The sequence below is a fragment of the Siphateles boraxobius genome, unplaced genomic scaffold, assembly GCF_051911475.1.
Source record: "Siphateles boraxobius isolate OS27281-9 unplaced genomic scaffold, OSU_SipBor_1 5, whole genome shotgun sequence".
Lineage (NCBI taxonomy): Eukaryota > Metazoa > Chordata > Actinopteri > Cypriniformes > Leuciscidae > Siphateles > Siphateles boraxobius.
In genome coordinates this window covers 22,815,094-22,833,574 of record NW_027509141.1, presented here as the reverse complement: position 1 = coordinate 22,833,574, position 18,481 = coordinate 22,815,094, and the positions used below count along the sequence as shown (strand labels likewise).

The 18,481-nt window shown below is 37.6% G+C and overlaps 1 protein-coding gene across 20 annotated transcripts in view; it reads right to left on the bottom strand.

The window, feature by feature from the left end:
- ppfia4 (PTPRF interacting protein alpha 4) overlaps positions 1 to 18,481 on the bottom strand; it is a 129,955-nt gene that overhangs the window by 11,796 nt on the left and 99,678 nt on the right. For 9 of the 20 annotated variants that reach the window (XM_077203272.1, XM_077203274.1, XM_077203273.1 and 6 more), the window contains 15 exons: positions 18,277 to 18,409; positions 17,691 to 17,917; positions 12,794 to 13,022; positions 12,621 to 12,656; positions 12,154 to 12,284; positions 5,780 to 5,898; positions 5,571 to 5,652; positions 3,919 to 4,000; positions 3,524 to 3,724; positions 2,669 to 2,731; positions 2,263 to 2,289; positions 1,429 to 1,604; positions 1,243 to 1,340; positions 431 to 606; positions 236 to 304 (listed from right to left, as the gene is read on the bottom strand). In XM_077203272.1, coding sequence (XP_077059387.1) covers positions 236 to 304; positions 431 to 606; positions 1,243 to 1,340; positions 1,429 to 1,604; positions 2,263 to 2,289; positions 2,669 to 2,731; positions 3,524 to 3,724; positions 3,919 to 4,000; positions 5,571 to 5,652; positions 5,780 to 5,898; positions 12,154 to 12,284; positions 12,621 to 12,656; positions 12,794 to 13,022; positions 17,691 to 17,917; positions 18,277 to 18,409 — 1,849 coding nt within the window. The remainder of the gene's footprint in view (positions 1 to 235; positions 305 to 430; positions 607 to 1,242; positions 1,341 to 1,428; positions 1,605 to 2,262; positions 2,290 to 2,668; positions 2,732 to 3,523; positions 3,725 to 3,918; positions 4,001 to 5,570; positions 5,653 to 5,779; positions 5,899 to 12,153; positions 12,285 to 12,620; positions 12,657 to 12,793; positions 13,023 to 17,690; positions 17,918 to 18,276; positions 18,410 to 18,481) is intronic. The other 11 variants (XM_077203283.1, XM_077203286.1, XM_077203285.1 and 8 more) reach the window with 5 other exon arrangements.

Here is an 18,481-nt window from a genome sequence, read left to right as displayed (position 1 = left end):
ACAACTATCTGACATTTTAAAATCACCCATTCAAAAGAATACAGTTAAAACAAAAGAAAAACCATAATGTATTGCCATGACAATCTTTTGTTACATGTTTTTGGCTTCATAAGAAAACAAACCTAAGTGGACTACAGTGCATTTCCAGCTCCACTGCAGAAGGGTCACTTCTGATGACCTGGAAAATTCCATGAATTTTGGCTGAAATCCAACCAAAATCCAAATCATCACCTACCTCTTCCAGGCGCCGGTCAGTTCCCAATGCTAAGAGGTTATTGAACTCCCTCTCCAGAATCTGCCTGGCCTGGAAGACACATCAGAGATACAGGATTTTGGAAAGACCCTCAGCATGCTGAACCGCCATGTCACATAAGTGAGTTTTATATGTTAGAACATTACATAAGTCCTTTAACATCTGTACGGTCCTCACCTGGGTGTTCTGCATGGGGATCTGTAGAATGAGGGCCAAGCTGCAGAAATCAAATGTCTCATCTAAGGCAATGAGAGCTCCATGCACCCCACATTCCTGCAGGTTATTACAGTATTCCTTCAGACCGATGTTCTGAATCCACTGCATCACGTGATCATTGGTCCACACCAGGGTATCTGGAACAGACAGCGGTACATGCATTTGCTATTACCTTTGCTAGACAGAAAATGCTTAATTGGTTTCCCATTAAACTGACTCATATTACTTGCATTATAAAGCCATATTATAAACCATGTAAAATTGTTGAATTTACAACAGCAAGTATATACAGTTATCGTGATATAAAACGATTTTGGTCAGACCACCTCTAACCCATGCAGCAAACATTAATAAAGCAAATCTTCGAAGGGGGCTGTGTTTACAACTGTACTGGAAATATCTGTGTTTAGGTAATAGTATATGTGGAGTGTGATCATTTTGCACAGCTGGCTTGCCTTCTTTCTGTTTGTTCAATCCTGTGCGCAGTGTGCTTAAGTGTGTGTGTGTGTCTTAAGCAGTTGGTGCGTGTGTCTTTAGCTATGAAGATGAAAGATTTTAAAAAGCTGTGACAGCTGTGTCAAGTTCATGTGTTACGCTGAAGTTCAGCCGGACGCCGTCCCTTTAAATGGATTTGACACTAAAAATCTCAGCTGTTGACCTCACACATTCCTGCCACAGAAATGCAAATAACAGGTACGGCCACTAGATAGTGCTCTTCCCTTCATAAGTTAGAAGTAATGACTCCAGAGAGTGCAATGATAATTTACTCATACCTTTGATGTCATGTTGGAAATCCTCTCTTCTTCGCTCCAACTCCTTCCTGTCATAGTTCAGCCTTTTTAAGCACATGATGCCATAGTGCAAACTAGCCCTGTAAGGATATAATGAACACACCATTGTATGTTAAGTCTAGTTCACACTGTGGTTGTTAAAAATGAGCAATCAGTGCTATAGTTTACCGGTGGAAGCTGTCCACCATCTTGAGATGTGTCCGCAGGTCTTTCTTAGTAAGGTGGTCCAGCATACGAGCATCCACCAAGCACTCCATGAAGTAGCTGCGGTACTGAGGCAGCCCGAGACTTGGCAGCCACTCATTCCCAATCCACTCATGGTTCATGTCACCATATGCTAATGTCTGAGAAAGAAAAGATCAATTATTCTACTGTGCCTCTGACAACTGGATCTTAAACGGGTTTAGTTCATTTAAACAGTCATTTAATTAGATTTTACATAGAGTAAAAAAATATATACTTTTAGTAAATTAATATAAAATATACATTTATATACAGTACATAACTATATAATAAACAAAATCGATTATATATAAAATATGCATATAGTAACGTATTTATAATATATAGCAGTATTTATATTTTATAATTAATATCTTAATTTTATAAATATAATATAAAACTATTTAGTTATAGCAATTTATAATTGTCCATAATATAATAAACTTTGAATGATACTAATGGTTTATGATATACATTATATATTTAATAATATATACTATAATAACATAATTATCAAAAAAATGCATTTTTGCTAATCTTTCATATCATCATAACTACCAAATTTGAAAATGTTTACCTTCCACATACAGTATAACTACATTCATTTCAATGTGACAAACCATGATCAATTTTCAATAAATTCTTATTTTAAAATCACATTCCATATGAAGATAATGCATTCTTTCTATGCCATTAATGGTTAATGGAAAGGCAAGTGAAAACCACACATAAGAGTCAGTGGAAGGCTTTTGTTTGGTCAGAGACAGCCAGCTCTCTCACCTGAGCCCAGCTTCCTTCCTCATTCTCCTGTCAGTCAAAGGTCAGAGTGACAGCGTGTTAGAGCACAGAGGAGACAGTGTTAGCAATGCTCTCTTCTAGCTAAATAGCTCACTTAGCACAGTTCAGTCGGGAAATGATGTGCACACCAAGCAACAGCATCAGTGCTTGTTACTAGGTAACAATTTTTGCAAATGCAGTTAAACATGGATTAATTTAGCAAAGCAATAGGACATGAATCACACAGAAACATGCAAAAAGGTTTAATAAGCGCACTCTTTGGGTAGATTGCAGGGCAGAGGGGGATGGGGGTAGAGTCAGGGGCAGCAGGCTGGGGGTTGTGAGGGCTGCGGAAGCGTGGCATATGCATGGCACCGCGGGCACAAGGGAGTCACCCAGATGGACTAACCATTTTGGTGGAGGTTGCCATGTTTTCCATCTCCTCGTGAGTCACCCACACATTTCCGGAAGACTGCACGGAGAAAAAGAGGCACACACATAGATAAATGATCACACATTGCATATTCCTCATAAACACCTTTATGAGTGAGTGTTTACAGCAAAGTAACTTTGGCAGCCATGTTACTACCGTTACTAACTAATTTATTAGTAAATAATAATTTATTAAATAAAATAATATTATAAAAATATATTTAATATAGATTTTTTTTACACACAAATTGTTGTTAAATTATTTTGATATAGTATATTATATCTTTTTATGTAGTTTTAAAGTTACATAGTTTTTTTAATATAATTATTTTTATATAAATGATTAAAACAATAAGCAAATTTAAAAAAATGCTAAAAATCATGATTAAAAATGACATTAAATAAAATATATTTTTAAAACAATATTTATAAAAATATATTTAAAATATGTTTCAATAAAAAAAAAATGGTTACATAAACTGTTACATGTTGATAAAAATAAGGATAAAAATTACATCAAAATAAACATAATTTATCTGTAATTTAAAACTATGGAGGAAAATTTTGAGCAAAGAGAAAGTCGAGACATGACAGGAAATGATTTGGGAATGGGATTGGGACATGATTAAGTCTACATTGCAACCGGCAACTCCCATATGAGCACTGTCTAAAGGTCACATATTACCAATAAGCCAATGATCTAATAAGTATGTTTATTTAATATTGTTACAAAGACAAAGGAAAGGATCTGCACAGACTCATTTTTGATTCAGATTTGTTTTCAGTTTGAGACTGTATGTGAAAATGAGCAGTTTAGGAGCAGGCATCTTACTGTGCGTGAGGTGAGAGGAGCTGATGGACTCGTCAGTGACACCATTTCTTGGATGGCCAGTCTCAGCTTCAACCGATGCAGTGGGTTACTGATGCCGATCTCTCGCTGAATCTCCGTGTCCGACAGAGCCGACATGATGGCGCCGCTCTTCACATTGGCACGACATGCTGCCACGTACCAAGCTGGCATGCCCACCCACAGCTGGAGGATGTCAGAGAAAAGACCGTCAAGATGCATCTTCGTTATCTCCGTCATCATCAGAGCGAGTACGTAATTATCCTAATTATTGTCATCCGAATCCCCCCCCCGTGATTTGTGTGATTATAATCATGGAGATCATGAGTGCTGTGCTCATTACTGCACGGTGGGAGGGATGGTGGCTGATGTCTTTGTACCTCGAGCCAGGAGACCACAGTGGGGCCGTCCCACTGAGCAAAAGGAAGACCTTTCCTCCTGGCATCCTCCAATAGCTCATGCCTAATAGAAGACAAAGAAAGGTCAAAGCTGAGAGGAAATACAACCCCAGAGACATCACATCAGCATAGAGTGTAGTAGTTAAAACATATGGGGTTTTCACCGTCCAATGTTCTGTACAATCTCTTGAGTGAAGGTTGGCTAATATCAACCAATATATACAGTACATATTTTTTTTAAAGAAGTCTCTTATGCTCACCAAGGCTGTCAAACCTGTATGAATTTCTTTCTTCTGCTGAACACAAAAGAAGATATTTTGAAGAATAAGTGTAACCAAACAGTTGCTGGGGCCCATTGACTTCCACAATATGGAAAGAAAAACAAAACATGGAAGTCAATAGCACCCATCAAGTGTTTGGTTGCCGACATTCTTCTAAATATCTTATTTTGTGTTCAGTTGAAGAAAGAAATTAAAAGAGGTTTTGCAACTTGAGGGTGAGTAAATGATAACAAAATGTTAATTTTTGGGTGAACCATCCCTTTAATTTCTCATACATGGCCTCTCTGCAATTGATGGAAATCCATCGTGGCACCCGAGAATTGTTTTCAGGATTCTTCGATGAATAGAATGTTCAAACAAACAGCATTTATTTGAAATAGAAATCTTTTGTAAAATTATAAATTACTTTACTGTCCCTTTTGATCACTTTAATGCAACCTTACTGACACCTACTGTAGAATTTTTTTTAATGGATCTATATTTAATCATTTAAATAATTGTAATAAAAATACATTAAATATATATTTTTTTACAAAATTGTTATGAGGATTTATTATTTTTTTATGTATTGTATAATTATTTTATAAAAATACTTACAGTTATAAATTATATTATAAATTATATTATTTATAAAACTATTATAAAAAAGTAATAAACATAACAAATAAGGTTTAATGATAGCATATGAGAAGTACTGTTTTTGGTGTTTTATGAATTTTGAGTAAATTGTGTTAAGTTAAATTTCAACACTACACAGGCTATTCTCTTGAAATTATTATTATTTTTTTTAGACTGCAAAGGCTATTCAAATTATTTTCCTCATCTTACACCCAAACAAGAAGTACATTTCGTTCTTAGAACAGTGCCAAAGCAACACACACACACACACACACACACACACACACACACACACACACACACACACACACACACACACACACACACACACACACACACACACACACACACACACACACACACACACACACACACACACACACACACACTCACACTCACACACGGCAGGTTTTAATTAGGAAACCTATCTTTTTCTGTCACACTAATGGTCAGGGGACAGAGATAAGATGTGAAGATGAGGACAGACTCGACAGAATGGTAAAGTACACTTAAATGAGGCCCTGTTATTAGCCTACTATTAGGCGTTATTTGTAACTTGTTTATCTGCAGGAAATGGCATTTTGCCATTGAATTGATTGGTCATTTGCTTTAATTGAGCCATGTAATTAGGTAATAAGGATTATAGGTCAGATTATTGAATGTCTCAGGGTGATTTGGTGTGCGTCAGAGTGAAGGAGCAGTATGAGTGAGAATCACAGAGAAGGGAAGACCTACTTTTTCTTCATCCTGCGGTCTCGCTCTGCCTGTGTGCCCAGTTTGCTCAAGGTCATAGTATCTCCAATACCCATCTCGAAATCTGTGACACAACATATTAAAATACAGGTAGTTAAGGAGTATACGATCTTCATTTACTTAGTAATCTAAAATCGAATAAAAATGAGATTTCCTGCCTGCAATGTGTGCATGTGTTTGTTTCATGGTACCTGGAATGACAGGTGGTGTCACCTGGCCATCCCTGCTCAGAGGCTGATCAAAACGCGCTTTCTCCTTCTTGCCAAAAAGACGGCCGATGGAGGACTTTATGCCCTTCTTTTTGTTGCCCCTAAGCAGAGAGAAAAAGAGAAAGTGAGAAAAAAATGACATTGTGTGACTTTTAGCATCGTAATGGGTGTTTACACTGACACAGATTTGTGGTGACAAAGCAACCAGAAGTCATCATTTCTGGTGGAATAAGCAACTATAGACTACGTGCATAATCGTAGTAACGAACTTCCGCTATTGTCAGAAGTCGCCATATCAGTTTCCGGTTTACGGCTGTTCATCCGCATCTGCTAATAAACAAACCAGATGAGTGCTGCTGTTGTATGAAAAAAAGAGTTCTTTAACACATCAAAGTTTCTAAGAACTGTAGGTGGATCTATCGTCTAACCCCAGTTTCACACATACTCTGTTTGCAGTGCGTGTGTTGCGTGTCATAGACTGTAAAAAGGTTGCGGTGCAGGAGCAACGCGTGCTAGTGCTTTCACATATGATGCGTTTGCAGTGAATAACTGATCCGCGGCTATACCACAAACACATACTTACTATTTTTATTTAAAATCCAGAAGTTATGCTGCAACTTTTTTTTCAAAAAAGTTGTCAGCATTGCGATTCTCTTTGTACACATATACACTCTTTAATGGACGTATGCACATTTAAAACACAATTTAAACAACGTAAGTTAGGGCTATAATTCCATGCATTACTTATACATATATATATAATATGTAATAAATAAGTTGCTCAAGCAAGAGGTCAAATATTTACTATATTAAAATTTTAATATAGATGTTTGAAAAAAAAAACCCAGCCGACTCACATGCCTGAAAATGTAGTAATTTCACCATAAATGTGTTTCATTAAATAAAATGTAGTAATCTCACCAAAAATGCATTTAATTATATACCGGTTTTCACAGTCATCTGAAGACTGTGAAGACCGGGGTAAATCAAGGAAAACTACAATTTACTTCAACAAGGCGACATAATAAACAACACTCGTCGTGGAGGTGGAAAAACAAGTTATTTGTGACATGCAAGATCTATTGTATTCAAATTTAAATGCAAAAGAAAAGGCATGCGAGTCGGCTGTTTTTGTCAATTTTAAGTTTTAATTTAAAATATTTGCGATTTTAATATAGTAAATATTTGAACACTTGCTTGAGCAACTTAATACTATAGTAATACATGGAATAATAGCCCTAACTTACGTTGTTTAAATTGTGTTTTAAATGTGCATACGTCCATTAAAGAGTGTATATGTGATCGCAATGCTGAAAACGTTTTTTGAAAATAAAAGTTGCAGCATAACTTTTGGATTTTAAATAAAAATAGTAAGTATGTGTTTGTGGTATAGCCGCGGATCAGTTATTCACTGCAAACGCATCATATGTGAAAGCACTAGCACGCGTTGCTCCTGCACCGCAACCTTTTTACAGTCTATGACCGCAACACACACACTGCATACAGAGTATGTGTGAAACGGGGGTTAGATGATAGATCCACCTACAGTTATTAGAAACTTTGATGTGATTAAGAACTCTTTTTTTCGTACAACAGCAGCACTCATCTAGTATGTTTATTAGCAGATGCGGATGAACAGCCGTTAGCCGGAAACTGATATGCCGGCTTCTGACAATAGCGGAAGTTCGTTACTACGCTTGTGCACGTAGTCTATTAGCAATAGCAAATTAACTTAATTTTATGCAAATGAGAAGTAAAGCAATGTGGGAATTGCAAATGGGTTTAGCAGACAGTGATCTGTCAGCTTATACAGTTGAATAGGATCAGCAACAATGATGAGGCTTGGAGACTTTAATCACTGTCAGTATATGTTTCCGTCCATCTATTTTTATGCAAGGTTTGGGATATCGCAATTAAAAAAACGATGGATAGAAACGCCAATATGCACATAAACTGTGAAAATATTCATTAAAAACATATGCGCTCAATTTTTGACGGATCATTTTTTATTCTGATAAACTATGAGGGACACACATTTATGGTGCAAAAGCGCTTGTTGTTGACGAAGATATTCATCTATAAAATGGAAATGATTATCTGTGACAGTATATGCGGAAAAGATGAAGTTTCATTCAATAACTTCATTGTTACTTTCCCTGTGTATTCTACATGTCATCAGCTTTCTCCACCATGAACAGGATTATAATCGGTTTCCCTCAATACCTCATACTCAAGGATTCCCTTTCCGTTGGGACAAAACGCTTAACAAATACAGTGATATGAAAGACCAATCTTGCACCTTATTGGGGATGTAGGCTGTAGGCTACTATATAGGCTACAGGCAAGAAGACGGACTCAGATTATAAACTTTACGCGCAAAGTTTCATGCTGAGCGTTTCGTGATATACTGGCATAAAATCAACACTTGATCAATTAATACTAACACTTTCTATTCTATTCTCTCTCTCTCTCTCTCTCTCTCTCTCTCTCTCTCTCTCTCTCTATATATATATATATATATATATATATATATATATATATATATATACATTGGACTCGCACATTTAGGGACCGTCTCTAAAGTTGCATACAACATTGGCATGTACGTTTCTAACTTCAATAGCAAACTTAAATTTATTTGAATAAATATCAAAAATCCAAAGGGTGCGCATTATGCCTGACACTACATCAACACTTTACAGTTGGTTTTATGACTGTAAGTCGTTCTATTCAAATGCTATTGAAGTTAGAAACGTGTATACCAAAGTCGTATACACTTTAGAGACGGTCCCTAAATGTGCGAATGTCCAACATCAAGCCATCTTTATGCCAGTCTATCACAGGGAAACGCTCAGCTGTGCGCGTTATTCTGAGTTCTTCTGCTTGCCAGTGAGTTTGGACTTTTACATCAATACTCCATTAAGCTACGTTAAGCGTTGTATATGTCAAGCAGGGGAATCCTGAAGTATTGAGGGAAACCCTAATAGCCTGCATGCAGCACATCGCCACAATATAAAGTTAAGGCAACTAAACAACCAAGAGAAATATATGTCAACCTCAAAAATTTAACATTGGATCTGTATATCCGCATCGGGGAATAACATTATGATCTCGTTCACGGTAGAGAAATATGCATGTAGGCTACACAGGAAAAGTAACCGTGAAGGCACCGAATTTAACATAAACAGACGTCATAATAATCACAAATAAACTTACATTGCTGTAAATGAGTTTTATGAATGAATGACTTGCTCTAATTTTTCTGGTCTTCGTCAACAACACGCGCTTTTGCACCCCCTGCTGGTGAGGACGACTAACAGCAGATGGAGATTATGCTCGGCAATCGACTGCTTTTCCTGCAGTTCCTGGACGTCAATGTTGAATTTACTGTCGAATTTGAACCACTGAATTTGTGGAAGCGAATTTGCAAAGCGAAATAAAATGGACCGAAAATTGCCTGTTGAATATTATAGGTTGTATTTTTAAACAGTTAGAATATTTTGGAAGTGAAATATGAATGGTCAATATGGATTATTGAATTTTTAATAATGGAATTGTGTTTTAAATGTTTTTAATTGAAATATTCACAGCTTAAATATTCAACCATGTTGAATTTCAGCCCATAAAAATGCAAGCCCTAAAAATACAATGCATTAAAATGCAAGCATGGTTAATGCAATGCCTATTTTTTTTTCAAGTAGTGCAATTCAACAGGCTTTTTTTTTCAAAAACATTTGACATTATTTTACTTCCATAATAAACAAACATTAAAAAAAAAAGGTGTAAAACCCGCCCTATGTGAACATCACCTTATATTATATATCATGCACGGTCATTTCTGTTTCTGTCATTTCAACCTTTTTATTTGCCTGCCCTGCAGAGAAATGCTATGTTATTCCTGCACTCTCATTTGGATCTATTGAAGCCAATTCAATCATAATGAAATCACTCCTCCCCTGACATCACCATAAATCTGTGTGAAGCATTACATTCTGATAGAGTCTGGCTGCTCTGAGATGCCGTTTAACTCCCTAACAATGGAAGTAGAAAGGACTGAAAAAGAGCACATCAGGTTTGATTTCTTGCTTTGATTCAAATCAATGTGTATTAGTCTAAGAGTGCAGGTCTTATTTAAATTAAATTAGCCAGACTACAGAAGAGTAGGAGTTTTTGTTCGACAATGCCCGTGGTAGTTCATCATTAAAAACATCACACACAGCTAAAACCTCACAGAGCTCAAATAGAAGAAGATTCTCTAGAGAGAACATCTGGAGGAACATCATTAAAAACTCAGCATCACTGATGGCTAAATATGGTGCTGCCCACCAGGAAATCTTTTTGTTCTTTGTATAAGGTGTAAGATTGGAAAGTATGTAGAGACATTGGGGCTCATTTATTAATCTAACGTAGAAACAAGCACAGAAATCTTATGACAGGGTTCACGTGTGATTCATGAAACATTTGTATGTTGCCAATACCATCCTACGAATAATCGGGCGTTGATAAATGTTTGAATTATATATATATATATATATATATAAAAAATATATATATATATATATATATATATATTAGGGCTGTCAATCGATTAAAATTTTTAATCTAATTAATTACATACTCTGTAATTAATTAATCTAAATTAATCGCATACACAATCTTACAATGTTTACATGGTACAATTTCTGGTAAGCTACGTTTTTATTATTATTGCTTGACACAAATTTCACGATTTCAATTTAATTTAATTATTGTGATTTGATGCAATATTGACTCATTTGGATAAATATTAGGTACACAAGATAGGCATTCATTTTTCTCAAGAAAAAAAAATCTCACCCAATGCTGTAAAAATACAGAGAGCCATATCAGCTGGTAGTATTTAAGGTTAAAAATAGCTCAAATTAAATATAATGCTTGTTTATTACAAATAACAACTTTGATATAAGTAAAAATATAATCCATACGTAATATACTAGTAGGCTACATAAATTTTGAAAAATACTCTCTATAGCTCTTTTTTATAGCCAACTATAACATGCTATATGGTCATGAAATGGCTTTCCAGAGGTAACTTAGGGCTAAATGTTATGTGACATAATTGTTCTCCAGCTGTTTTATTGACCTCTTTTCGCGGTTGAAAAACACTGATTGATCGAGGAATATACATTTCGGTAAGTTTTAGGCTGCCCTACTGTATCTTTCAACATTGGTCATCCGTGTTTATTTACTATTAGCTAGAGATGATCGGTTCACGTGCCGCTATAGGGATCTGTCATTTCACATTTACAAGCGCCAAAACGGTATTGTTTGATTTTGTTGAATCTGAGAGCTGAGATTTTTTTAATATCATAAGTAACGTGCTCTGTCTTGTCTGTTTCCGTGTCCTCTCTTTGGTGCGCGATTTTTCTGTGCGTGAGAAAATGGTTGTGTGACGTGAGAGCGCGTGAAAAGTTACAACACACACACACACACACAAGCGCGCTTTCTGTCAGACACACTCGCCGACTCACGCACACACTGACTCCTGGATGCTTTGCATTGATGTGGTAGGCCTACTTTAGAGTTTGACGAACTCCGTTTGTTAAAAGTAAATGTTCCAAACAATGATCCAAGCAGCGCGTTCTTGTCTCCCTCCTTCTTTTTACACGAACGCTAGAACGGCTCCGCAAAGGTCAAAACGGAATGGATTAATCTGCGTTATTTTTTTTAACGCGTTATTTCTTCTCAGATTAATTAATCAAAATTAACGCGTTTTTTTGACAGCCCTAATATATATATATATATATGCATACACACGTTTATTACTTTAGCAAAAAATATTGCAACTGAACTTGACAGTGATCATTCATTTTCGCATGATGGAAAACAGCATCTTTGACAATGTCTTTCATGGGAAAAACATTATACAAGTTTAGATCGACATTAGGGCGTGTAGATGATAATACAATGTTCCATTATAGCAAATAATCTGCACATGGTATAACTTTATTAAAGAGCTTTAATTTAGACATGTAACTGTGTTTTAAACACAAGTTATGATTAAAGTTTTTTGGCTCAAAAATCTGTGTGTGTGTGTGTGTGCAGGGAGGGGGTGCATGACACACCTCGAGGTGTATAACAGGACAAATGTGGCTTGCATGTGACTTGAACAAAGGCAAAATGACAGTAATTAACTACTTTATAGACCCATAGTCTCAAGAGGTGTTGAGTGTGTGTGGGAGAGTCTGTGCCTGTAACAAACTCTCATCTGTCCTCAAGTGTGCCTGCTGGGAAAATTATGTCTCATCTAGTTCAATCAGAGAGGGATCTATTAGCACCTGAGATGTGATCGTCTGTGGATTTGTGTGTGCGCTTACCCTCGGCCATCCTCAAGGCTTCCTGTTAGCTGAGCGAAGTTCATTTGGTCTAGTCTGAGACTTCGGGGGGAGGGAGGGGGCGACGTCTCGCACTTGATGGTGGCTTTGTCCTCTCGGGCCTCCACAGGGGACTGGGACAAGCAAACACACACACACACACACACACACACACACACACACACACACACACACACACACACACACACACACACACACACACACACACACACAAACAAATAGACAACATCGTCACAATATACCCTAACATTAGCAAAAAGTTAATGATACCAAATCTTTCCCACTCCTCTGAACAGAAACTCATTTATATTGTACTTTGTAACCTGCAAATAAACACACACAGAGTCATATTAATTTTCTTTGCATTCTTTATCCACAGAAGCTTCACACACACTGAATTAGAACAAGAAAGCTGGTGTTCAATCGTTTAGAGATGAAGACACACTTACAGCCACTCTCCTGCGGTGTTTCCTTAAATCACTAGGCTGAAAGTGTTAGCAGGAAGAAAGAGACAGAGGAAAAATACAGAGTGACAGATGATTAAGTGTTGTCAATGTTAGAAAAGAGAGATTTAACAGGGTTAGCACAAAATAAAAGCATTGCAATGTGAAGCAAGGATCACCAGGGTCATGATGCCCAACTCGTGGGCCGCTGAACCGGATGTCAGTTTTGGTGTGGATCGGCCGCTGACGGGAGGCGAAGAACTGGCCAGAGAAAGGGCTGTGACGGAGGTGGGGATGGAGGAGCGCGGACGCAGGGTCACATTGAGGCCGTCCATACTGCCGCTGTTCACTCGACTCTCAATCTCATCAGCCCGGAGCTCTGCTGATTCCCTTTCCACCTGGATCATTCTAGAACAGAAGAAGAGAGACATAGAGAGAGCACCCAGCACATGGACAGCAAGAACTCAAACTTCCTACATAAAACACACACATCCCTAGAAAGCACATATTCTCTGCAGAATACACTTCAAATCTAAGCCAAACACAAGTGTGTCTGAAGAGCAGTAAGCACATCTGCCATCCTTTCCCAAGCTTTTGTTGGTCATTTTTTCATCCAGGAGAAAATCTGCAATTTCTTATTTCTGTGCCACCAGCCCATAACCAAATGGAACTGCAAAAACAATTTAACTATATTATTACAAAAAAAAGAAGAAGAAAAAATATATATTATATTTATTTATTCATTTAAATACTATATATATATATATATATATATATATATACACACATTTTTTGTTTGTTTAGGGTTAGTTTAATAATTAATTTTACATAATTTACTGCATTTACTTGTAAAGTATTTATAAAGTGATACAATAATAAATGTCGACTACCCATTTTTTGATATTTAAAGTTATAAATAAAGTTATACACATAAATTATTTAAATAATGCATTATCATCCAATTTCATGTGTTATGTTACATCTTAAAATTAATTATAAGGGCATGATGTTGAAAAATATATGGCAGTATAATATACAGGTCCTTCTCAAAAAATTTGTATATTGTGATAAAGTTCATTATTTTCCATAATGTAATGATAAAAATTAAACTTTCATATATTTTAGATTCATTGCACACCAACTGAAATATTTCAGGTCTTTTATTATTTTAATACTGATGATTTTGGCATACAGCTTATGAAAACCCAAAATTCAAAAAATTAGCATATTTCATCCGACCAATAAAAGTTGTGTTTTTAATACAAAAAAGGTCAACCTTCAAATAATTATGTTCAGTTATGCACTCAACACTTGGTCGGGAATCCTTTTGCAGAAATGACTGCTTCAATACGGCGTGGCATGGAGGCAATTAGCCTGTGGCACTGCTGAGGTGTTATGGAGGCCCAGGATGCTTCGATAGAGGCCTTAAGCTCATCCAGAGTGTTGGGTCTTGCGTCTCTCAACTTTCTCTTCACAATATCCCACAGATTCTCTATGGGGTTCAGGTCAGGAGAGTTGGCAGGCCAATTGAGCACAGTAATACCATGGTCAGTAAACCATTTACCAGTGGTTTTGGCACTGTGAGCAGGTGCCAGGTCGTGCTGAAAAATGAAATCTTCATCTCCATAAAGCTTTTCAGCAGATGGAAGCATGAAGTGCTCCAAAATCTCCTGATAGCTAGCTGCATTGACCCTGCCCTTAATAAAACACAGTGGACCAACACCAGCAGCTGACATGGCACCCCAGACCATCACTGACTGTGGGTACTTGACACTGGACTTCAGGCATTTTGGCATTTCCTTCTCCCCAGTCTTCCTCCAGACTCTGGCACCTTGATTTCCGAATGACATGCAAAATTTGCTTTCATCCGAAAAAAGTACTTTGGACCACTGAGCAACAGTCCAGGTCAGGCGCTTCTGCTGCTGTTTCTGGTTCAAAAGTGGCTTGACCTGGGGAATGCGGCACCTGTAGCCCATTTCCTGCACACGCCTGTGCACGGTGGCTCTGGATGTTTCTACTCCAGACTCAGTCCACTGCTTCCGCAGGTCCCCCAAGGTCTGGAATCGGTCCTTCTCCACAATCTTTCTCAGGGTCCGGTCACCTCTTCTCGTTGTGCAGCGTTTTTTGCCACACTTTTTCCTTCCCACAGACTTCCCACTGAGGTGCCGTCATACAGCATTCTGGGAACAGCCTATTTGTTCAGAAATTTCTTTCTGTGTCTTACCCTCTTGCTTGAGGGTGTCAATGATGGCCTTCTGGACAGCAGTCAGGTCGGCAGTCTTACCCATGATTGCGGTTTTGAGTAATGAAACAGGCTGGGAGTTTTTAAAAGCCTCAGGATTCTTTTGCAGGTGTTTAGAGTTAATTAGTTGATTCAGATGATTAGGTTAATAGCTCGTTTAGAGACCCTTTTCATGATATGCTAATTTTTTGAGATTTTGGGTTTTCACGAGCTGTATGCCAAAATCATCAGTATTAAAACAATAAAAGACCTGAAATATTTCAGCTGGTGTGCAATGAATCTAAAATATATGAAAGTTTAATTTTTATCATTACATTATGGAAAATAATGAACTTTATCACAATATACTAATTTTTTGAGAAGGACCCGTAATATATTATAGCGGTGTCTAGAATTCCATAAACCATAAAATGCACTACTAATAGCCTTATGGGGCATTATGTATTCAGCTTTCATAGAAAATGCCATCAGGACTCTGCTTATTATTGATATCTATTAATATTCATGCGGTAGAAGAGGAACTTGTCTGTTGAACCCTCATGAGTTTAACCCACAGCTCAGGTCATGGGTCATCATTATCTGCACATTTCAGGTGATAGTTCTGCTATTATTCATCCACAACTCAGAATAAATTTATGTGATGGGCAGATTCAGTTTACAGACTGTTCAGCTTATTGCCATATATGACAAATGTTCTACCGCCAGCGCTTTGTGCTGCTGAAAGGAATCCAGTCAGCTCGGTATCAGGACAAGCTTCAGAGGACTGTTTGGATGTAGACTGAAGTTTTCGACCTGCCTGACAGTTTCTGTTACCGTTCTAGTTATATCTGCGGTCTGTCAGAGCACAGAGAAAAACAGAGGAGCTCCTTTACTCAAGCCATTCTGAAATCGAAAAAGGTCAGTGAGTTTGAGAAGAAAGTTGACTCGGGCTTTTACTGGTCACCAGTCTGAATCCTGTGTTAAACAGTGCATGTATTTAAAGCACAAGCTTGGATCAATAAGACAAATGAACATGACATTTGAAGGCTCTAAGCTGATATACTCGAGGCAGATAATTAGGTCTCATGCAAGTCATCCAAATTGTGAGATATGAAGTATTCATATACTAAAGCAAGTCATTCGGATATCAATGTATCAATGACGCAATATCCGCGCTATCCTCGGTTTCTGTATGTATGTATATATATATATATATATATATATATATATATATTTACAGAAACCAAGGATAGCGGCCATTTAATGGACCGCTATTCGTAAGCCACCAATGAGGATGTATGTCTATCTATGATATAGTATCTCTCATGCCACTGTTGTGTCGTTCAGTCATCATGGTTCACGATTATTGATTGCGAGTACAGAAAATCCCCCCCAAAAAAACGTAAACGTAGATCAGTGGTTCTCAAAGTGGGTGGTGATACTGCAGTGGGGTGGCGCAGGAGATCAGCAGAAAAAAAGAAAAAAGTGCATTTTTCATTGCACGTTTTTTTTTAGTTTTCTTTTTTTATTAAAGGTTTATGGGGGGGGGGTTATTTGGTGCGATGAAAAAAGTTTGAGAACCACTGACGTAAACTGAGGCAAGCAGGCTTTGGGGAAAACAGAAATAAAACAAGGATCAATATCGGCATGCCGTTTTCAGGATGGAGAGAGCTTCGCGACAAACTTGGACTTGACAGAGACTCTGCTCTCGCTTGTGTTTTAATAGACAGGTAAGCAAATATATTGTACACATATAGTTATATTGCACTTTGTTTGTACTTCAGTAACGTTTTTTAACAAGACTGGTGACCAAGACTATGGCAGTGAAATTGAATAGTTATGTGGTGCACAAAAATATTTAGCCATTACTTGCAAATACTGTGGTTTCGTTCAAATTTACTTTTAGTATGATTGTTTTAAACGTGTAAACCTGCGCAGCATTAACCCACCAAATAATTTGACAAATAGTTACATATCAGTAACAGGCTATTATAGCATTACATTTTACGTTCCTTGAAGCTAATTCATTATGATGACATAAAATAGTGTGATCAAACGTACAGGTAATACAAAAACTAATTTATGACTTTATCCTTGAACATGATTAAAAAATTACATCTCTGGATGGTGAAAACGACATCTCCCATCGTTCCACTCTCCTTCATAGCGTCATCAAGCTTTGCCTTTGTTATTGTTTTGAAAATGCGACCTCTGGCGGCGAAACATTACATATTGTAGCTTTAGGGGGCGTTTAAGCACCTTTAATGGACACTTTTATAGCATGTAATTTCCTTTTAATGTTAGTCAAGATGTCTTGCACTAAAAATAAATTAAATAGCCTGTTTTAGCTACTGTATCTTTAAGACTAATGCAAATGCCTTCTGTTGATTGGCTAACGGTTTTATGAGGCTAAAGTTAAATGAGTAACAACACCCCCATCATAACAATGAACACTGAATAGGTTTTGATATATAAATGTGGGTGGTCACATGATAATGTGTTGATCGTTCTGACATCATAACTATGACACTCCTTTTGATGACCCTTTTTGCTGCTAATTTAGCTGCTAGTCAGTTCAAAAGTTAACAGTTAAACTGTTTTCTGTAAAAAAAAAGTGAGTGGCGCTAATTCATGCAAACCTCACTACCACAATGCATGGGTGTTGTGACTGGTTGTCAGGCTGTTGGTAAGGTGTAATGAATGATTCCAGGGCGTTGCTAGGTGGTTGATAAGGTGTTGTTCTGAGTGGTTCTAGGTGGCACTGCTCACTGCTCAGAACACCTTATGCAAGGTGGTTGCATACTGAATCCCAGTTTTCAATGTTATGTCTTCCTCTAATAGTCAATATTTCCAACCTGATTTCCTCATTGATGGCATCTAGCTGTTCTTGAAGCATGAGGGCAAGCGTCTGGGCGTCTGAGTGCCCGCTGGGGGAAAGCATATCGGCTGAGCTGAATATAGTCTCGCGGTCTTCATCGTCCAAGTCAGACAGCTCAGTGTCGCTTCCCATCAGGTGAGTCCGGCTGGCCCGCAAACTGGAAGGTTGAGAGCGATCCCAATCCTGCTCCACCATTGGCAGGATCTGGGAATAAAGACATGGATCAGTGCACAAACAGATTTTTTCGAATCAGGCTTCCAGATTTTAGTGTTTCAATAAGATCTGATGTGCTATAAACATGTTTTGTTGTGGATTTGAGAACCCGGAACTTACAATGAACACATCCAACGGGGCAAAAGAAAAGAACAGGGAGAAAGAGAGAGATATGACTGAAACAATAAACATTGTTCATGTCTATTAGTTTAGAACAAGGATTGTCAGTGACTTGCACCAGTTATACAATTGCTCATACGTATTACACGCTAGTACAGAGAAGAGAACAGGAAGATAAGTTTTGGTTAAGACAGTGACAGATAGAGATGTGAGATGTGTGACATTGACACCTTCATTGGTTCATCCCTGAGTGCCACCAATCGACCTTTCTGAGCCCGTCGTATGACTCCTGTGGAGGAGTAATGATCCCCCTGACCTTCCACCACTGAGAACCGCAGGTCTGTGGCACTGCCAACATGAGACCTAATACAGCAGATCGAGAGACAGAAAAAGAGGCTCAAATACTTTACTTGACATGTTTACAGACATATCACT